The 22,348-nt window shown below is 46.0% G+C and overlaps 1 protein-coding gene across 1 annotated transcript; it reads right to left on the bottom strand.

Moving 5' to 3' along the window:
* Window positions 1-509: 509 nt before the first annotated feature.
* On the bottom strand, window positions 510-5,783 carry LOC148842144 (uncharacterized). Its single transcript, XM_088957070.1, has 5 exons — window positions 4,711-5,783; window positions 3,075-3,127; window positions 2,838-2,882; window positions 2,714-2,758; window positions 510-1,133 (listed from the first exon to the last, which is right to left on the bottom strand). Exons 1-5 carry the CDS (start codon window positions 4,855-4,857, stop codon window positions 671-673), a joined length of 753 nt encoding a protein of 250 aa, XP_088813196.1. The 5' UTR covers window positions 4,858-5,783; the 3' UTR covers window positions 510-670.
* Window positions 5,784-22,348: the final 16,565 nt, after the last annotated feature.

Below are 22,348 nucleotides of genomic sequence, written 5' to 3'. Positions count from 1 at the left end.
GTTTTCTAAATGGTTCAATAGAATATAATACGATGAGAAGGACAAGGTCACCAGATAGAAAGGGTTTGACTTTCTTTATTCCTAATAACAACACGATTACATAAAATTAGCAGAGCATAAACTTCCATGAACCAAATATCCATACAACAGATGGTAGTATCCAAACAAAGTTTGGACTTCATTCAAAAAGCCCTGAGATTCATCATCATCATCTAAAGCCTTGTCCTAACTACATGGGTCAGTTACATGAATCCTGTTTTGCCATTCTATTCTTTAGTGCCATGTTCATTGTTAAATTATGAGCGCTTAAACTATTTCTTACTAATCCAACCAAATTCTTTTGCTTATCAAATATGGTCAAATTGGACACTTTTCACCTCTTAGGGTTGGAACCAAGCAGAATCCTTTAAATGAATTCTACCATGCCTGTTTGAATGGAAAGAGAATGTGCACTCTCCTTTGGCACCTCCAATAACTTGTTCAATACAAGTGTCAGAACAACTAGAATATAAATCATTAGATACATTCAAAATTTATTACCTGTAAAGCTTAAAATAGAACTTGTCCAACCTGGGGCAAAAATTATTAAACACTTGTACTCCAATAGAATAAAATTAGCATGCCTAAGAACAAGGTAGCCATCTATGAAATCGTACATGATCAATGCCTACTAACATAGATAACAGGGACTACAACATGTTTTTGTACAATTTGAACAATGACATACCTTTGTACATTTAGGACAAGAACATGTACATCCACTGCAAGGATCACAATCTGGGCAAGAAAGAGAAGGAAGAGTGCAACACTGTCCGCAAGATGGTTTCTCCAAGCAGCAGCAGCATGTGGGCAAGTGGCAATGGGGACAGTGACAATGAATACAAGTGCAATGTGGGCAGGTGCAACGTAGACAGGCGCAACGAGGCCAAGTGCAACTAGGCCAGGTGCAACTGGGCCAGGTGCAACTAGGCCAAGTACAACTAGGCCAGCTGCAGCGTGGCCAATGGCAGCGTGGCCAGCGGCAGAACCAACATTTCATTGATGGACAGCAGTTGCAGCAGATTGGCATTGATAAACGAAGTGAGCACCCACTGAAGCAGCAGCAAATCCATGAAAAGTTGAAGGACTTCCCACTGCACAAAAAACATGTTGTAGTGAAAGAAAATGAGAAGGATCTTAATGCCTTAATACCATCCACAATGACAGATGAACCACTAGTAACCATGCATTATCCTGGCATCCAATGGAACTCATCTCAAATAATCAACTTGGAGGTAAAAAATAACACATGTCAAATGGAATGAATAATATCATTATCCTTGTATTGATAGGACTGGGCACCAACACAAAAGGTTTCCTTAGTTTGAAAGGACTAAGATGATTGGATCTGCAATGAGTGCATATGAGATACAAAGCCCAAGACTCTTGCAAGCAGCTTGGTATATTTAATTGGTTCCTAATTGAAATAAATACAACAAGCATAGTCTGCTAAAATAAAAGATCTTGCAGGTTTGCATGCAGAAAGTAATTATTTAGAGAACTAAAGGAAGAATCTCAGTATTTAAATTGGACCAATTGATACAAAAGGGGAAAAAAAGATATGAAGGAAAGAAAAAGATAAAGGAAAGAAGAGAAAAGGGAAAATAATTTCCAATCAACTATAAAATAAAGCAAAATGGGAGAACAAAAACACTACTTGTAACAAGAGTATTCTAAAATCAAATCATTATGTTCCTAGTCAAACCTGTAAGGAATATTTGCAACACAATCATGTAAACATGATTGAATCTAGTTAGTCACGGTTGACTACTTCCTTCATCTCTGGTAAGCAGTAAATAATGATCAGAACCATTTCTAGTCAAACAACCCCCTTGCAGGGGAGAAGAGAAACCTTTGATATGACAGAAGGTAAGAATGCCTTCAAAACTCAGTCCTTCACATGATGGCATATGTTAGGAGGTTTTTGGTTTCTACATTTACAGTAATCTGACTTGGAGCCTCCCCTTCCCAAGAAAAGAAAGAAGAAAACAGGATGTGCAAATTTAAACACCTTTTGGTAATGTCACTGGTTATTACTTTTATGCTTTCACTAGATGTTAGGGTATGTTACCATTGGTAAAATCTGCTTTAAACACCTTGTTCAAACATCATATGCCCTTCATAATAACCCACAGAGATTCCTTAACGGCTGATCCACAATGCTTACTTGTAACATCTACAGTGGTTATGATGGAAACATCATAGGCTCAAAAGTGTATGGCACATAGCCCACATAAAGAGAATAGCAGTCAAAGGAAGATGTTCAAATCATAAAGAGAAATTTGTGAAATAATCTTTTATAGGCTAGAAAAAGAAATAATAGGAAAAAACAGCAAGAATACATAGCATGCTTGTTAAAACAAAAAAAAAGGCACGCATTAGTTAAGTGTTTCATTTGAGCATGCATTAAATGATTGTTGATTCAAGACATGGTAAATTTTATATTTTCAATCATGAGAAGAACGCAATAATTCCTATAATGAATTTCAGATATATCTATATATGTTATTTTACTGTGTAAGAGAAAATATTTCCCATTCTGTTTTTGATTTGGCAGTATGCATCATTCTGGTTTTCTATTTAAAGAAAATGCTTTCCTATGCATGCATTTGCAATAACAGGGTTTTATGTCTTCCAGAATTAAAAGAGATAAGATAAGAACCGGGAAAAGTACCAAAGCCATTTCCAGAAGCGATGTGATCTACGGATCTTCCGATTTCTGGTTGAAAAAGAAAAGCATAAGAAATCGAATCACTTTACAAATTTCCACAACAAAATATGATGTTGTAAGATCTTACGTGGGTATCAAAGGATCTGGGTTTGCCATCAGAAAATCATGAACCCTGCGAAGTGAAAATTGCAAATTCTTTAATAATATAGCCTACATATGTTCCTGATATAAACTGAAGAGCATAGAATGACTAATATGCATCAATTAAAATCTTTCAATAGGTCGGTCAAATGAGGTAAACTGGTGCTATGTAAGGAAACTATTGAACAAGCACAAAAGAAGAAACGAAGAAGAAAAAGCATACTCTTTGCAGCGTCTAGAGGCAGGTTGAAGGCCTTCAAGCGATTTTAACTCGTCCTGCTTGCAACAAATTGTCTATTAAGACATTATTCATTTTCCGTAACTCTCAAACAGATAAACAATATTTTCAGGTTGTTCCCCTTCTACATGCCTGCTTTGTGTTAACAGTTCGTGAAATAAATTAAACAGAGTAAATAGCATCTTCTATATTCAACAGTTGAATTATCACAGGATATTATAATTACAATATGCCTAAGTTTTAATTAATAGTCATCCCTGTTAAAACGACAATCAACCTGGAAACATAATTGTGGTATCTAATTACAAGCTACCCTGCCAGAGTTAGGATAACATGTAAATCATGGCTGAGATAATTATTCAAAGTGAACTTAGAAACAGAAGTCATCTTCTTCAACAAGGTGGATTATATTAAAAAAATGGGAAAAGAAGGAAAAGAAAAGCTGCAGATGCTTCAGACTAAGATCGATAAATCCAAGCTGTAATGAAGCCAGAAGCTCCATGTTTATTCTCATTTGAAGCAATATCTGCACCCAAATATGATAGCATAACCAGTTTCTCATTAAGTCCTGTAGAATGTAAACTACTTGCAGTAGGCTTTTTTTTTTGGTAAAAACTTGCACTACACTTGGAGTTGGAACACAATGAAGTGCACCATGCCACACAACGAAGATAAAAGGGAATGCTATTGTTTTATTCAAGTCTATAATTTATTACATTTATTTGAACGGAAGAATTTTTCCCCTACAAGTTAGAATAAGAAATTCCTGTTCATCATTGGTCATCTGATTTAGTTTCATTTCATACAGGGTACCTTATGACAACTCTCATGAGATCTACTAGGTGAAACCATCGTAACGGTTGACTCAAATTTCCTGTTGTAAGCTGTGAAAGACATAGAGGATGACTAATATAGGTCTTGATGCAATCATTCTTGGAACTCATTCACCGATCCCTTTTTTCCGTCTTACTCTGGGTTTTCAACTAGCAAGGTAATTTATCAGATTAGACCAAGCATACGCCACATAAGCCAAGTCTATGCTCAGAAAATCGGAAATGAATTCATGTGCCAGAATATTTCTTTCAAATAATGAAATACGACAACGGGAGGAAGGGATGTAACTTCAAAAGCAAGATTCAATTCTAAGCTGTGGCAGATGAATTTGAAAAGTGCAGGTCGATTTGGTAATACGGGAGTCAGTTACTAGGCTTGTTTTTTCACTCGGTGGGAAGCTGAGAATCAAGGAAGGCGTGCAATTTGAACCAGAAGGGCGATCCCGATTTCGTGAATGTAGCTAGTTTAGAAGAAGACGGCTTTCATTTTGACCAGAAGATAAGAGATGGAAAACCAATTAATGTTTTCAAGAAGTTAGTTGCTGATACTATTCCTTTCTCCTAATTCACTCTGATGTAAAGGATGCAGTGTTTTACCCAATCAATCCGACGAAAATGTAAAGATAATAATCGTACAGAATCTGGAATGTATAGGAGATATATCTAATCAAATACCATTTTCAGGAACTGGCTGTACAAATCCAACAGTTGTAAATTGTAGAGGAGATGATGAAGAAGAAGAGGAAGAAAAAGACAGAGGAGAGAGAGAATGTGGAAAAGCTGCAGACCTCAAGAAAGCCGATCTCTCTTTCGAGCATCTGAACCTTTAAGAGCTCCCGACGCTTGCCGTACAAATCAGGATACTGAGGAGGGGACTTGGGGCGAGGCGGAGGCAGAGAAGGAACGGGAGAAGAGGAGCGAGTGGGAGACGCCATTGGTGGTGGGGAGAGAAATCGCTGGAGGAAAGGGAAGTTGATTACCGGAACCCAGCGGAAAAGCAATGACAGAACAGAGCAGTGTTGGTAGTGGTAGAAGACAAGTAGTAGTAGTAGTAGGTGGTGGTGGTGGTGGAGGTGGTGGAGCCGTGATGGTGAAGTAGACGAGGGGCGCAGCAGCAATTATTAGTTAGGGTAATGAATGCAATGCAAAGGTCAAGTGGCAGAGACAGAAGAAATTAGGGCTTCTGAAACTATAAAGACAAGGGTGTAAGGACTGCGACAACAGCGGCAGCAGCAGAAACAGCAGGAGGAGCAGGAGCAGCAGAAGCATAAGATATGAATGCATTCATTTAAAATGCGGTTTGCGGGGTCACAGAAGAAGAGAGAGAAACACCACTATCACTCTAAAGATAAAGAGCGCAGCTACGGCTACGACTAACAATGGAGGAGGAGGAGGAGGAGAAGCAGAGATAGTAACCTGCTGGCGACTCCAGTGAGAACCCTAAAAGAAGCTTCTTCCTCATCAAAACCTCCCATGATCCATTCTCTGCAGCAGCAGCAGCAGCAGAAGAAAAGAAAGCTGATCTCCTTCGACGCGTTGCTTTTATCCATAAAGATGGACTCCCTAAAGCCTGCAACCGTCCGTACCAGACCATTTTTAGCAGACTGTGAGATACTTACTTGCTACTCGCTGGCGCTATATTGTGTTTGTGTGTATAACTTGTATCACTAACAACACAACAACACTTCTATTCTCTCTCCCCAACGGCGGAAAGCACGACGCCGTACATCAGACCGCACGTGACTCTTGCGTAAGATAGAGAAAAGGGCATTTTTGGGGTTTTGGTTTCTTATAATAGACCCTACATTTTCGCAAAATAACAGATTCGATACCGGAACAGACGCCCAAGGTCCCAACACCGGCCCTCTCTCCTTGCTGTTCCTTGTATATATTTATATATCGTCGTGTACTCGTGTCTGCGATGGCTGGTTATTTTATTGGTCTGGGAAAGAGAAGCTTTTTAAACAAATATTGAAGGGTATTTTAGTCATTTAACTAGCGAAGGTAACACCGGTGAGTAAGGGCGTTGAATTCAAATGGACGACCACGTGGTTTCTGTCTGCTCCGTCAGGTTTCAGTCCTTGCCTGCATCTGCATACATTTGCCGCCGAGGGCTGGATTCTTTTTTGCTATTTCGAATTCGAACCAAATGATTGAGGGTATTTTGGTCATTTCATACGCCAGAAGCAAAATGAAAGGAGGCATTGTCTTCACTAATCCCTAGAGCGAATAATCTAATAAATCAAGTATTTTAATATGGCATTGTTTGGCCAGTATTTTATTTTTTTCCTTCTCCTTTTAGCACTGTTTGTTTCTTTCTCACTGAAATAAATTAATCATTTGAAGCAAAAAAGAAAAAAAAAAAAACAGAAAAAGATTAATCCTATCAAATATAATAGGAATAGCCTTCTGAAATTCGTCCACTCACCCACTTAAGTCTTCGTAATAAGGGTTTCAGCCTTTCAGTTCTGGTAGGGACTATAATTTACAAGGTAACTTACTACAAGAAGTACACCAAACGAGCCCTTATCCCTTAGGCTTGGCAATTGGAAAATATGAATGTCAGTGTTGTCTGACCGTTGTCACCCTAACTTCTCGGACGCCGTTAGTCTGTTACCCCTACTCGAAGGGCAAGTTCAAGGGATGAGGAAAGCAGAAGTGCTGATGGGGTAGTTTGAGAAAATTACAAGAGTAAATAGCCAATAACTATTTCTGTAAAATAGAACATTGGGATTGCTTAACTGAAAAGACAAGAGGAAGGGGTGGTTGTGCTAGTTTAGATCCTGAATCCCGATACTAGTAGTGATCAGAATTCAGAAAACAACATAGTGGAAGGGTAAAAAGGTCTAATAACAAATGACATATTAATTCCCAAATAAAGACAAAGAAAAGGCTCTGGATACCTTGGTCCTGGTGGTCCCCACTCCCAAGGGAGGGAACGATGACAGGACCTCACACGCGACGTGTGATGTGTTCTTTTCCAAAGTACCACGGTAAATGCCCTGCTGACGTGTCTAAATGGTGGAGGGGGGTTAGCAATCCAAGGGCTTTGGCAGAGCCGCAGAGGTTAGCGTGCGAGGCAGCAATTACTATTTTATGCTACGGTGGAGAGTAGGGAAAAAGGTAAAACAAAACTCGAGTAGCATCACTAATATGGACTTTTTCGTCAATGCATCTATGAAGAGGACAATAAAAGAGGGATACTTCAGTAAATTAAGAGAAATCGGACGTTGTCCTTTTCTTTCTACACAGCTTAGAGTATTGGTAATCGAGTGTTGATATTACTCCCAGTTCAGAGAGAAGGAGAATGACTGAAATGAGCAATCATTGTCGCGTTACTCTTTTGCGACTGCCAGTCCTGATTTGGCTAACCAGGTAGACACGTGGTCTCCATTCAGGATGAATGCGTATTTAGCAAATCAACCTGGTGATGTGATAGTCCGATTGCTTAGGAGTTAGAATCCGGGTTCCTTGGATCCGAATCATCTCTCAATCGGAACCGTACGATGAGTGTATGATAAAGGAGGGATGGTTTAACAGATGCCACTCAATGAGAGGTGGTTCAACGCGTATGGCTGTGAAACGAATTGCCCAACAGAGGGCGCATCACACCAACCTCACATTCACATCTCACCATATATTGGGAATATTTCCCGTACTTATTATTCACTGGAGATATTCCCAATCTATGGTGAGATGTGAATATGAAGTCGGTGTGAAGCTCCATTTGTGAGGAACAGATCCCAATTATTAATCTTCCATCAATAATATTATTTGAGTAAGGCGCCCTGTGTGAAAAGCATGTTCGGTCTCTCATATGAAATGAATATGGTGATCGTCCCGTTGAGCCCTTGGAATCAACAGCCAAAGGCCCACTCTTCAGGACTTGGCCCAGCTCAATTCTTATAATTGCAAAAGGAAGATTAAATGCGTGTCACGTCACGTAATCCAGTGGAAAGGGACCACAGCTTTCAGTGCATGTACGTAAGATCACATTAGTTGAAAGCATTTCATTGTATGTACTTTGTTATAGATCAAAGGGTGAGATCTAGATGCGTATAAAGCTGTCCTTTCAGATCGGTGAGACAGCGAGAGGAGAGATGCTTTCCTCCAGAGTCCTGAGACCCGAGTCCTCTGTCCTGTCCATCGTGTGGGCCGGCAATCAGCAATCTGCATCTGGATGGGCCCGAAAGAAATGAAAACATTTGTTGGGCGCCTGATTTTCATTGGCCCCTTGACTGGAGTAATCTGGAATTGGGCCATGAGAATCACATACAATTTCACTACTCCGTGAAAAAGAAACCAAATAGGGCTGTATAGATGATAATCTCCTTGGAGGAGCGGGTCTGCTGATCGGATCGTTCAGGGAAAACTACTGAACGACCAAATAACCTTTACTTGCCAATATGGTAGTGGGCCTAAAATGGGCTTTCGAGATTACAAGGAGCTTATTTCGTGTCTATCGTCTCCTTCTTGTATGGATTGTAAGAATGATACTGGGCCCGATCACTAAGTACACTCTTGTGAAAAATTCATTGAATGCTTGCTCAGATTGCTATGGACGGTCTTAGCAAAAGGCAGAGACGTTTTGTTGGGTGGCATCCTAGGTCTAGTTTTTGTGTTCGGGTGTGCTTGGTGCCTCTCGATTCTATTGTGTTCTTTTTTGCTTTCCCTTTTACCCAAAAAAAATCATTTTAAAATTTTTAAAAAATAGCATGTCTTCTCAAAATGAATACCTATTTTCCTACAAGTTTAAGATTAAAATGTCAAAATTTTTAATGGTTAATATTAATTGTAGAAAATATTAGTAAAAGGTGGTGACCAGGACTACATCATCCTTCCATGTGGGAAAAAAAATGTGATAGGTCATATAGAGAACCTCCTCCTTGCCTTTCATTTTGTTGTTGGTTAGGACAAGAGTGGGGATGGGGTTGGAACAGGCCTATTGACCTTACTACGGAGAGCCTGCACTTATGTAAGTTGGATCCCATGCCTCCATGTACCAAGGGATACCAAGTGAATAATGAATGGATACCATACAGCTGTCCGAATCTCCAACCCGCATACGATACCACATCACAGTTATATATCAGGAACATATCCTGTACTTGTATGCTATTATTCATAAGAAAAAGTTTTCAATATATGCTCTAGTGTCCGGTAGATAGATGTGAGTAGTACCATAGGAGATCCAAACGCCCCATGCAAGGTATGAAATGGATCACTTTATGTGATTCCCATCCTGGTCAGATAATGTGGGATGAATCCCAATCGGATCCATTTATATAGTCAGGACATATAAATGGACCAAAACCTAAGGCTTCATTTCTTTGCACTGCAACTCCATTTGCAAGAATATAAATGCATGAGTATTCAGGTTCCCTCTTGCTTTGGATTCTTCTTTGCATTAGGTTGTATAAAATTTCTTATGTCATGCAAATAAACAAACTAAAACATAAATGGAAGCAAAAGAAATCCGGTGAGATATATTTTGAAATTTGGATCCTTTTTGAGGATGCAAATATGCTAAATGGCTGATGAAGCATGATCACATATCAAATCGCCCCACTCCATTTCATTTCCTAACCCTATTAGACTCAGTTTGGGAATAGTGCAAATGCAAATATGTACAGTACAAATATAAGTTTTGGCAATACCACATACAAAGTTTTGCACTGTACATATTTATATTTACACTCTTCCTAAACTGAGTCTAAGGCTGTATTTGGTTGCAATACCTATTTTTGTTTCAAATTTTAGCTTATTTCGTTTGTGATGGAGCGCGATCCAGCTGGTCTTAGCTGTCTGCTACCTTGCTTTCGAACGAGGTAGCAGGGATCCTGAAACGGGAGAGATTGGAAAGCTCCGGGGGGAACCCGGTGTAGAGGATCCGAAGCTCAAGTTAGAATCTTTCAAAAGCAAGGTAATACCAGATAGCGCAAAGGTTTTGCATACCTCTCTTACCGGGGGGGCAGGGGGCTCTTATAGTCGCTTCGCGTACTCGCCCCGAGGCCCTTGTCAGATCGGGTATGATTACTCTGGCGTTTGTCAACTCGGCTGTCGTCCCTTCTGCTGAGACAGAACCGTCACTGCCTAACCGTCACTGCCTGACCGTCCAACTGGAGATGGCGGCGTCAGTGGCGGTGGCAGGTGGCCGTTTAGAGTGCTGCTGCCAAACGTCAGATCCCAAGTCAGTCAGGCGTGGCGCCCTCGGGCACGGAATTCCCTGGTGCCAAGCATGGTACGACTTGTTTGGCTTTGGTGCCTAGAAGATGATGTGAAGTGCTGAGCGAGGCGGTCTTGAGCTCGGAGGTATCCCGAACTGTAACAAGGTGGGTCGGTTCGGCGAAGTCTGTCCCGAGCTGTTACAAGGTGGCAGTTCGGCGAAGTCTACCCCGAGCTGTTACAAGGTGGTAGTTCGGCGAAGTCTATCCCGAGCTGTTACAAGGCGGTCAGTTCGGCGAAGTCTACCCCGAGCTGTTATAAGGCGGTCAGTTCGGCGAAGTCTACCCCGAGCTGTTACAAGGTGGCAGTTCGGCGAAGTCTACCCCGAGCTGTTACAAGATGGTAGTTCGGCGAAGTCTACCCCGAGCTGTTACAAGATGGTAGTTCGGCGAAGTCTATCCCGAGCTATTTCAAGGCGTTGGGCGAAGTCTACCCCAAGCTGTTACAAGGTGGGTTAGTTCGGCGGAGTGTGCCCTTGCCGCCTAGGCTTGACCCCTTTTGCCGAACTGTCGTTTCTGCCACGTGTCTCATAATAAAGAGGTCGGGCCAAATTTTCCTTCATCAATTGCCCCCCACTCCTTGCGCCGAGGGCCTTGCCATGGTGCGGGGAGTTTTCACGAGGTGGTTGTAGATTTGTCCCGTCCTTCAAACCTTCACTGTACGAGACGCTTTTGCTAGGGTTTTTTCGGTTTTCAACAAGGCTGGAAATGTGCCTTACTCAAAAACGCTGGTGGTTGTGACCATGCGTTTTAAATTTCAAACCAACTCGCGCCGCTGGGACGTGACAGCGGGTCATTTCAAAAAGGCACGCCACTGCTGTACGTACGCCGTCGACTGTCAGGGAGACGTGCGGCGCGTCAGATTCGAAAAGACGCGTGTCGAAGCGACGTCGGTTTCAAAAAGACGTGCTGACGTTCCGCTTTTTTCGGAAAGACGTGCGCCAATCACGTCTCGACTTTAAGGGTTGCAAGTATGGTAAGAACGTGGGCCATCGGATCGTCTTCAGTCTGCACGGTTGATTCTTGGTTACTGTAGCTATAAATAGTGGGGGACCCCGGTTGGTTTGTCACTTCTGCGGTTGTCTATCGAGTTTGCGTCCAACCGTCCAACTCGCGTCTTTCTTCCAGCTCACGTCGAGGCTGGTTATACAGTCTTCACGGTTCTTTAGCTTGTTCTTCAAACTTTCCAGTGAGTACTTTCTTGAATCTATCTTTTCCCCAATGTCTAGCTTTGATAGCTCAGACGATTCTTCGAGTAGGGCCGACGTAGGTTCCACCAACCGAGCCGTGTCCCCAGACTGCCTCAGTGACCCCGAGGTGGAGCTTGAAGACTATGAACTAGCGGGCCGAGTTGCTTCGGGCAGTTTGGCGTCTACCTCCCGCCGAGGTCGGATGCTAGACAGGTTTGGTCCTTCGACCATGACGCCTGAGGGGCTTCAATCCATACTTCTGTCCTACAATCTTCCTGGGGGGTACACCTATTTCATTCCTTCGGGTAGCTTTCCTTGGGAACACGGTCCCGACGAGATCGTGATTTTTCGAGAGCAGCTTGCCGCAGGGTTGCGACTTCCTTTCCATCCCCTCCTCGTCGAAGTCATAAACCACTTCAGTGTTACCATTGGCCATCTTCATCCGAACTCTATTCAGAACCTGGTGGGGACGATATCCCTTTTTTGCGAGCAGAATTTCCCCTTGGACTTAGAGATATTCTCCTCTATCTTGATGCTCAAGAGACAGGCGGGTCCTCTTCCTGGGGGGATACGGGCGTATTACCTTACTCCTCGCCATGGTTTTAAGCTTCTGCACGATCTCCCTAACAAGGTCCCGGCGTGGAAGTGGGACTATTTCGGCGTGCGAAGTGCACAAGGATGGCCCTTTCAGACCGGGTGGGGTGAGGCCGCTCCCGACTTGGGCGTAACTCTTGATAAAGAGACGGTGAAGGGTCTCCGGCAGTGGGCACGACAATGCTTAAAGTGCCACCACTACTTAACGGAGGCTAAGCTTTTTGCAGCCGGCCTGAGTTCGGGTAGGTTTCTGGCTATGCAGTTTCTTGCATGCTCTGTTCCTTCATTTTTTCTGATGTTGAACTCGTTCTGCAGGTGTGATGGATGCGGAGAGAACTCGCGGCGGGCGTTTGTTCCAAGGTATGAAGAGGAGGAAGCGGGTCGCCAAGCGAACTCGTACCGAGCTGCCCCTGGATGAGGAGCCCCAAGCCCCAGACCATACGACAAAGGATCTTCCCAGGGAGCCCGAAGTGACTCCACCGGTGCACGAGACTGCCGGGGCGCCTTTTGCTGAAACCACTCATACAGGCGCTCCTGCGTACTCAAGTGCTCCTCACTCCGGGTCTGCTCATACGCGGGCTGGGCCCTCAGACTCGGGAGCTCAAGGGGAGTTTAGGAGCGTGTTGATGCCGAACTACGCTCTTCAAAAGAGTAGGGACGCTACTTTCCCCGAGGAGGTCGCGGCGTGGACCGATCTTCCCTTGAATCAGGTCGCTTGCCGCGCCGTAACACATGCCATGGTGGTAAGTGAGATGTCGTCTTCCTTTTTTATTTTGTTGCTTCTGCTGTTATTTGCTCACTTCTTTCTTTTGGTAGGTGAATTCTTCAATTCATGCCTTGGCTGCCCAAGTGGAGAGGAGCTCGCGACAGGCGCGAGCTGCTGAGGCTGCTGCTCATGCGGCTGAAGAGGCCTTCCGTGCTGCAGAGGCAAATACCTGGGCTGCTGAGGCGGCTGCTTACGCTGCTGAAAAGGCTGCTCGCGTCGCGATGGCCAGACAGGCGAGGTCTCAGCGTGACGCCAAGGCCATGGGGGTAGTTGTCAAGCACATGGCGGACTTAAAGTTGGATTTGCAACATCAAATCGAGTATCTTCAGGAGGACATTAGGGAGAGAACACAGATTTTCTCCCAAGGCATTGAAGACGCCAAAAAGAAGGCAGTTGAAGACTACATTGCCTCCCCGCGTTTTGACGATCTGATGGTGGACTCTTACAGGAGGGGGTTCAAGTTGAGCCGGTGGATGATCCGGAATACATACCTCGACCTCGATGTAAGTGCCATAACCACTTCGCGCATAACTCAGGAGATGGCCAATGCTGCCGATGGTGAGTCGGACTCTGAAGGAGAGGCAGGGCCTTCGAGTGTTGTTGAAGTGCCTTCCGATGGCGAAGAAGTTGCTCCGGGCATGTAGTTTTTTTTTTTTTTTTTTTTTGCCAATGTACTGTTTCTTGCAATGGAGTGTCTTTTTCCCCTTGCTCATCTTCCCCGAGCTGTTTCTTTGCCGGGTTTTTAGATTTCCGTGGTCTTTTATGCCGCGAACTGATTTTTTGCCGAGATGATAATGTTTTGAAGTTCCTCGGCTTGCCTTGTGGCACGGCCTAACTTTGTCCACTTCGCTAGGTGGTTTATAGGTAGTATCGCCTCAAGTTCACGATGTTCCACGTTCGGGGTACTCGTTTGCCTTCCAAGGTTTCGAGTTCATATGCGCCCCCGAGCGCTGTTTTTACTTTATAGGGACCTTCCCAATTAGGTCCAAGCTTGTCGACGCCGGGTTCGGGAACCATAATTTTCCGGAGGACCAGGACGCCGACTCGGAAGCTTCGTCGCTTTACTCTGCTATTGTAGTAGCGAGCTACCTGCTGCTGGTATGCCGCTGTTCGGATGTGCGCGAGGTCCCTTACCTCGTCCAGTAGGTCGAGGTTGGTGCGTAACTCGTCTCCGTTCGTCCGATCGTCGTATGTTTCTAATCGCAACGTTGGTATTTCGATTTCCGCCGGGATCACCGCTTCAGTGCCGTAGGTGAGGTTGAAGGGGGTTTCTCCCGTGGCTGCTTTTTCGGTCGTTCGGTGAGCCCATAAGACACTTGGTAGCTCTTCGGCCCACAATCCCTTAGCTCGATCCAGACATGCTTTTAGCCCGCGTAGGATGGCTCTGTTCATTACTTCCGTCTGACCGTTTGCCTGTGGGTGCGCGACTGACGTGAAATTTTTCCGAATCCCCATGTCCTGGCACCACTCTTGGAACTTGATATCCTCAAACTGTTTGCCGTTGTCGGAAATTAGAACCCGAGGTAATCCGAAGCGACATACTATGTTCTTCCAAAAGAAGTTCTGTATGTTTCGGGCCGAAACAGTTGCCAGAGGTTCGGCTTCTATCCACTTCGTAAAATAATCTACCGCAACAACTAAGAATTTTCGCCCGCCTGCTGCTAGTGGGAATGGCCCGAGGAGGTCGATGCCTCATTGTGTAAAGGGCCACGGGCTGGCGAGGTATTTGAGGTCGGAGGCAGGTTGATGGTGGATGTTAGCGTGCTTCTGACACTTGTCGCATTTTCTGACAAGCTCGACAGCTTCTGCCTTCATCGTTGGCCAATAGTATCCTTGTCGAAGTGCCTTTTGGGCGAGTGCTCTGCCCCCCAAGTGTCCGCCGCACAGGCCTTCATGAGTGTCACGGAGTACAAACTCGGCTTCGGTAGGTCGCAGGCACCGCAAATAGGGGAGCGTGTACGACCGTCGGTATCACCGTTCGTCTATTATGACATACTTGGCCGCCTGGCGCTGCACCCTTTTGGCGGCATTGCGTTCTACAGGGAGGGTTCCGTCTATCAGGAAGCTCACGAGTGGATCGATCCAGCTCGGCTCTGCTTCTAAGATGGGAGCGACCTCCTCTGTCCCCCTGAGAATACTAGGTCGAGGTAAGTCCTCTATGTACACGGTTCTCATATTGTTGTGACTCGTGCTGGCTAACCGGGACAGGGCGTCGGCCTCAGTGTTTTCGGACCTCGGGATTTGCCTGATGATGTGTGACCGGAAGTTGAGCAGGGCTACTTTTACTTTGGCCAAATATGCGATCATGGAGAGATCGCGTGCTTCGTACTCGCCGGTAACTTGGTTCACCACGAGCTGAGAATCGCTGCAGATGACCAAGTGTTTTGCCTTTAACTTTCGCGCTAGGTCCAGCCCGGCGATTAGTGCTTCGTACTCTGCCTCGTTGTTGGATGCCGCGAACTCAAAGCGTAGCGCATACTCTACTTTTGTGCCGCTCGGGCCGCACAAGACTATTCCAGCTCCGCTGCCCTGTCGGTTCGAGGAACCATCCACGTGAAGGATCTAGGGCTCCTCATCCCAATTCGCTCTTCGCCTGATCAGGAGAGATGCCACACTGGATGCTACTTCACGGGGTTCGAACTCTATGGGCTCAGGAGCTCCGGGTTCACCGCAAATGGGGACCTCGGGCTCGACCTACGGGGCTTCGTGGCTGAAAGTGCACTCAACGATAAAATCTGCCAGAGCTTGGGCCTTGATAGCGGTTCTCGGTTTGTACTGGAGATCGTACTCGCTGAGTTCGATGGCCCATTTCGTCAGTCGACCGGAGACTTCGGGTTTGAGTAAAACTTGTCTGAGAGGCTTGTCAGTTAGGACGATGACTGTATGAGCCTGGAAGTACGGGCGGAGTTTCCAAGCTGCTATTACTAGGGCGTATGCTAGTTTTTCTATCTCCGGGTACCTTGCCTCTGCTCCCTGCAAAATCTTACTAACATAATATATGGGTCGTTGGACCCGGTCTGTTTCCTTTATTAGTACCGAACTGACCGCCTCGTCGCTCGCCGAGAGGTACAGTTGTAAGACCTCGCCCACCTCGGGCCGGGCTAAGGTTGGTATACTAGCGAGGTAACCTTTTAGTTCGTCGAACGCGAACTGGCAGTCCTGGGTCCATTCGAACCCTTTGCCTTTGACTGCCTTGAAGAAGGGTAGGCAGCGGTCTGCTGACTTGGATAAGAAGCGGCTTAGAGCGGCTATGCAGCCGTTTAGCCTCTGGACCTCTTTTACTTTCCGAGGTGGTTTCATATCTAGAACGGCTTTTACTTTGTCCGGGTTGGCCTCAATACCGCGCCGATTGACAATGTAGCCTAGGAACTTGCCCGAGGTGACGCCGAAGACACACTTGTTGGGATTCAACTTCATGCTAAAATGTCGCAGGATTTGGAAAACAGAATCTAAGTTTTGTATTAACTCTTGTGAAAACTAAGTTTTGACGACCATGTCGTCTACATAGCACTCTATCTTCGTACCAATCATGGGCCGAAACAGCTTATTTACAAGTCTTTGGAAAGTTGCCCCAGCGTTTTTTAGTCCGAAGGGCATGACTTTGTAGCAATACAGGCCGAACTCGGTAATGAAGCTGGTTTTTTCCTCATCGGATGGGTCCATCCTAACTTGGTTGTAGCCCGAGTAGGCGTCCAGGAAGCTTAGCAACTCGTTTCCCGAGGTCGCGTCCACTAGGCGGTCAATTCTGGGGAGGGGGAAGCAGTCTTTCGGGCAAGCTCGGTTCATGTCGGTATAGTCGACGCACATGCGCCACTTGCCGTTTGCCTTTTTTACCAACACCGGGTTGGCCACCCAGCTCGGGTAGTAGACTTCCCTTATGAAGTTTGCTACGAGGAGCTTCTCAACCTCCTCGTCGACCGCTCTCCAGCGTTCTGGGGCTAAGTTGCGTTTCTTCTGTCTAACGGGTCTGACTACAGGGTCAGTATTAAGCTTGTGAGTTATCAGTCTGGGGCTAATGCCGGGCATGTCAGCCGCGGACCAGGCAAAAATATCTAAATTTTGGAGTAAAAAACTTACCAGTTCGGCTCGTAGGGGATCTTCGATGGAAGCTCCGATGCTTAGTGTGCAAGCTGGGTCCGTAGCTGAAGCCTGGATTGCGACTGTTTCCTCCGTGGGCGAAGCTCGCTCCTCACCTTGATCCACCGGCCGCTCCAGCTCGAGGTCGTCGGCCGTCTTGGTTTTTCCCTTTAGAGCGGCAACGTAGCACTTGCGGGACTCGAGCTGGTCGCCCCGCGCTACCCCTATACCGAAGTCCGTAGGGAACTTCATGGCCAAATAGTAGGTGGAGACCGCCGCCCGTAAGACATGCGTGATCGGCCGCCCTATTATGGCGTTGTATGGGGAGGGGGTCGCGACTACCAGGAAATCATGGTTGAGTCTGACCGCACAAGGCCATGTGCCGACTTCCACAGGGACAGTTATTTTCCCGAGGGGCCTAACTTCCTCTCCGCTGAAACCTACCAGGGGAGTGTTCGCGGGCTTCAGCTCGCTCCTCTTTAACTGCAGCTGGTCAAATGCCGATTTGAAGAGGATGTCCGCTGAGCTGCCCGAATCTACGAGCACGCGCCTGACCTCGAAATCGCTAATCCTTAGCTTAATGACAAGCGCGTCATCATGGGGGTAGTGGACTCCTCGCACGTCGTCCTCCGTGAAAAAGATTGGCTCTTCAGTCTTTGGCCTCTTCGGGGGGTTCCTTTCTTCGAGGGCCACTTCGCGAACTGAAGTCCGGGCTGCTGCTAAGGTACACCCCGCTACTACGGATCCTCCCACTATTACATGGATGGTTCCCCGAACAGGCCTTTCTTCCGGAGGCTGCTTCTGCAACGGTTCGGCAGGTCTGTTGCTAAACTCGGGTGCATCCTTTTCTTGCTCCCCTTACCGACCTGCTTTATTGTTATTGTGTTGTACGAAATTTCTCAAGTATCCGCGACGGATGAGTCCCTCTATCTCGTCGCGGAGGTTATTACACTGCTCGGTGCTATGACCATGGTCTCGATGGAAACTACAATACAAATTCTTGTTTCTATCGTTCGGATTTCCCTTCAGGCGAGGTGGCCACTTAACATACGGAGCGTCTTTGATCGTCATTAAGATCTCTGTCCGCCTCGTGTTCAACGGCGTGTAGTCCGTCCGAACTGCTAAGGGGGCCCGGAAGGACTGGTTCGGCTTCGGCTCCCGGGTCGGGTTTTTTCTACTCACCGGGTTGGAGAGCTCGCCTTCTCTCTTTCTTTTCTCGTTCCCGCTTCGGTTCGTTGGTTGATCTCTTCCTCCGTCCTCATGAACTTATCCGCGAGTTTGAGGAATTCGGCCACGGTCGCGGGCTGGTTGGCCACCATGTGCCATTTGAACTCTTTGTGCGTCACCCCTTTTTTGGACGCCGCGAGCTGCACTGCGGGGTCCAACCGTGGTATTTGCAAGCATGCCTCGTTGAACCACTTGATGTAGCCCCGAATAGACTCTCCTTCTCTTTAGACCACTCTGAAGATGCTTTCCTCTGTTCTGGGGCACCGTCCGCTGGTGAAGAAGTGCGTGGTGAAGACTTGCACGAACTGGGCCCAGCACTTTATCGACCCGGGGGCCAGGTTCCTGTACCAAGTGCGGGCTACCCTCCTGAGGGTGGTGGTAAAGGCCACGCACATGCACGATTCGCTAGCCCTGGCGAGGTGCATTTGCGACTGAAAGGCGTCAACGTGGTCGTTGGGGTCGAAGGACCCGTCGTACTTGTCCAGAGGTGGGAGTTTGAAGTCTCTGGGTAAGGGGACCGCCAGGAGTTCCGATGCGAGGGGGGAAGGAATGGAGAGGGCCAGGGTAGCTCCTACCTCGTCCGAGCTCGTGGCTTTGCCTCTGACTTCCGACAAGGCGCGGGTGGCGGTCTGGCGGCTTCGCCGGCGCCTTCGCCATTGAGCGGGCCTTGTGCTAGCGCTGCTGGCCTCCATGTTACCGACCTCGATGGGCCCGGAGTGCTGGTAGTCCGCCGCCAGGGCGCTGAATCGATTTTCGATGAGCGGGAGCTCGGGCTTGGAGCGCCGGGGTGCCAACCTCGCGGGCGAGGTTCCCGACCCACCCGCGGGTTGCGAGGCGGGGATGACATTTCTCTCTCTTCGGCCTGGGGACGAGGCCTAGCTGTTGGGGTGGTTTTGGGGCCGGGAGGCCTTCGCTTGGCGGGGGCGCCCATCCTGCGGGGAGGCCTTGACTGGCCTCGGAGCGGGGTGGCGAGGTGGAAGTTGGGGGAACTGCTGTTGGTAGTGATACTGGGAGATGTTGTGCAGCACTTGGTGCTGGTGAAGCTGGTGTTGCTGGAACTGTTGCATTTGGGCTTGCATTGCCCGCATGCACTGCACCAGGTCCTCCAACCGGTCTTGGCTAGCTGCCAGGGGGACGGCAGTTGGTTCAGTGAAAGTTGTCTCAATGGGGAGATGAAAGGGGACGTTTGTGGTAGGAGGGTTTACGGGTGCCACTGCTTGTGGCGTGTTCAGGATGGGGATCCCATCCGCCGAAAGGGGGATGGTGAACTGTCCAACGCACACTACGGGGACCTGAAGTTGCTCCCCGGTGGCGTTTGTCTCCGTGCCGCGTCCGGTGTTGCTGGAGGAGGCCATGAGTATTGGGATTTTTAAAGAAGAAAGGGGGTATCGAAGTTTGGAGGGAGGCTTTTTGAAGCGTTTCCCACAGACGACGCCAATTGATGGAGCGCGATCCGACTGGTCTTAGCTGTCCCCTGCCTTGCTTTCAAACGAGGTAGCAGGGATCCTGAAACGGGAGAGATGGGAAAGCTCCGGGGGGAACCCGGTGTAGAGGCTACGAAGCTCAAGTTAGAATCTTTCAAAAGCAAGGTAATACCAGATAGCGCAAAGTTTTTGCATACCTCTTACCGGGGGGGCAGGGGGCTCTTATAGTCGCTTCGCGTACTCGCCCCGAGGCCCTTGTCAGATCGGATATGATTACTCTGGCGTTTGTCAACTCGGCTGTCGTCCCTTCTGCTGAGACAGAACCGTCACTGCCTAACCGTCACTGCCTGACCATCCAACTAGAGATGGCGGTGTCAGTGGCGGTGGCAGGTGGCCGTTTAGAGTGCTGCTGCCAAACGTCAGATCCCAAGTCAGTCAGGCGTGGCGCCCTCGGGCACGGAATTCCCTGGTGCCAAGCATGGTACGCCTTGTTTGGCTTTGGTGCCTAGAAGATGATGTGAAGTGCTGAGCGAGGCGGTCTTGAGCTCGGAGGTATCCTGAACTGTAACAAGGTGGGTCAGTTCGGAAAAGTCTGTCCCGAGCTATTACAAGGTGGCAGTTCGGCGAAGTCTACCCCGAGCTGTTACAAGGTGGTAGTTCGGCGAAGTCTATCCCGAGTTGTTACAAGGCGGTCAGTTCGGCGAAGTCTACCCCGAGCTGTTACAAGGCGGTCAGTTCGGCGAAGTCTACCCCGAGCTGTTACAAGGTGGCAGTTCGGCGAAGTCTACCCCGAGCTGTTACAAGATGGTAGTTCGGCGAAGTCTACCCCGAGCTGTTACAAGATGGTAGTTCGGCGAAGTCTATCCCGAGCTGTTACAAGGCGTTGGGCGAAGTCTACCCCGAGCTGTTACAAGGTGGGTTAGTTCGGCAGAGTGTGCTCTTGCCGCCTAGGGTTGACCCCTTTTGCCGAGCTGTCGTTTCTGCCACGTGTCTCATAATAAAGAGGTCAGGCCAAATTTTCCTTCATCAGTTTGGTTGCAATACAAATGAAGTAAATTAAGATATAAAACAGAATTAAGTAAAACCCAAAACAAAATTAAATGAGAATTTGCATTTTTTTCATTTGCACTCCCATGCATTTACACTAGTGCAAATAAAATTACACTTCAACCAAACGCAGCCTAAAGGAATAAGTTTGGATCAAGGAACATGATCCTTGGATAAGTTTCAATCGTGTGGAAATGTAGTTGAAGGAACTATTAGCAGATAAGAAATGGAAAAAATAAATATAAAATAACACAAAAGGCAAGGATTATTATGTGGCTATTGTTTTGGCTGACATGGCAGTAAAATGCATTCAATTGGTGAACAACCCTTAAACAATTAAGGAATTTAAGGCAAAAAATCTCCAGCTAGGTTTGAATTCAACTAAGCGGACAAAGATCTTTTATTGTTTCATCCACCATCCCAAGTATTTATATATTAAACAAATCCTAATGTTCTTTCTTCAATTATCAATTTCATTAATACTCTTGTTTAAAACTATCTGCATCATATGAAACTTTAATTTTTTTTTCCCTAAACGCACCAACTTTATTCTCTTAACCAAACTTTTTTCACCCCTAACCTTATAGCCAAAACTTTTATAGTAATCGAATTTCAACCTTTATTGTTGACAATATTTATTGTACAGAAACACAATCACAATGAGTATGGCATTAATTAAAGAATTTCATGTGGCTGATCCCAAACAGTGGGATAAGGCTTGGATGATGATGATGAATTGATGATGATAATGAACCACAATCACAAAGACTGATTGCACCATAGAAATATAGGACAAAAAACAGAAATATATAGAAAAGAGAAGAAAATATAGAAAACCAAGATTTTATGTGGTTGAACAAGATGCTTAGCCTATTTTTATGGACAAAAATGCGTTAACTAGTCATGGGGAATAAACCCCAAAAAATAAAACAGAGAGAGAAAAAAAATACTTAAATAGTATTAATTTCTAAACAGGAAACTACTTAAGGTTTGCATTACTCATCTTGGAATTCAAAGCAGAAATACCTAACAATCCCACCTAAAAGGGCCTATACGATCAAGTCAGCACAAAAACCTAAACCGTCGGAATGTTAGCTTTCAAGCTGATCCTTAGAGAAGGTGATCTTAAGCAGAAATTTTATTTATTTATTTGCTTTTTGGTCTGGTTAAGCTTCAGGGTGGGACATATATTGAGTTATTGGCCTTGATTGTTCTTTGTATAGTTCAGATCTCCCTAGCTTTTGCCAATTACTACTACATAAATAAACCTCATAAATGGATCAGATAATCTCCAGATATTAAAATTCTCTAAATGCATTGAAGATCTAACAACAGCCAAATTAATTTTGACCATCCTGATGTCCAGACTACCCCAGAAGCCACCTGTCTTGCTGGGTCGAGTTAATAATTGCCAACCTTAGTTCCTTAATCTGTGAATGTGATCATTTGGTGTAGACTGTAGATGAGAATATGACATCTGCATCACATGTTACCAGAATCGAGTAATGAGAGCTTGCCACGTGGAAAAACTTTGAAATTTGTTTTAACCTTGAAATATTACGTGACTAGCTTTATTATACTCCCTTCCATTTCCTTAGCTTTTCTTAATCTTATTAATTAGGCAAGCTACAGAGATAGCATTAGACTGTTAGGTGAAACCCCTTTCTTTACTAATTATGCAATAACCTTGTAACGAAAGGAGAAACATAGAATGTCTTTGTTAGTCAACAAAAGTAGTTAATTTTATTTGAACAATATTGCAGCAATTGAAAAATTAAAGCTAAGGGAATACTGATATTGAGTGCCCCAATAGCTAATCATTTTACTTGTTAATCCAAATTACATGGGGATTATGGATATTGAGTGCCCCAAAAGTT

Source organism: Nelumbo lutea, chromosome 8 (genome assembly GCF_056320005.1).
Source record: "Nelumbo lutea isolate HS-2025 chromosome 8, American lotus-T2T, whole genome shotgun sequence".
Classification (NCBI taxonomy): Eukaryota; Viridiplantae; Streptophyta; class Magnoliopsida; order Proteales; family Nelumbonaceae; genus Nelumbo; species Nelumbo lutea.
The sequence above is the reverse complement of the archived record's forward strand: the minus strand, read 5'-3'. Positions and strand labels throughout refer to the sequence as shown.

Excerpts from the sequence above, each read along its gene's own strand:
- LOC148842144 (XM_088957070.1), bottom strand. The coding sequence starts at position 4,857 with ATGGCGTCTCCCACTCGCTCCTCTTCTCCCGTTCCTTCTCTGCCTCCG. Across the intron at positions 2,759-2,837 it reads CCAGATCCTTTGATACCCAC|AAATCGGAAGATCCGTAGAT; the intron begins GTAAGATCTTAC and ends TTTTTCAACCAG. Across the intron at positions 1,134-2,713 it reads CGCTTCTGGAAATGGCTTTG|TGGGAAGTCCTTCAACTTTT; the intron begins GTACTTTTCCCG and ends TTTTTTGTGCAG.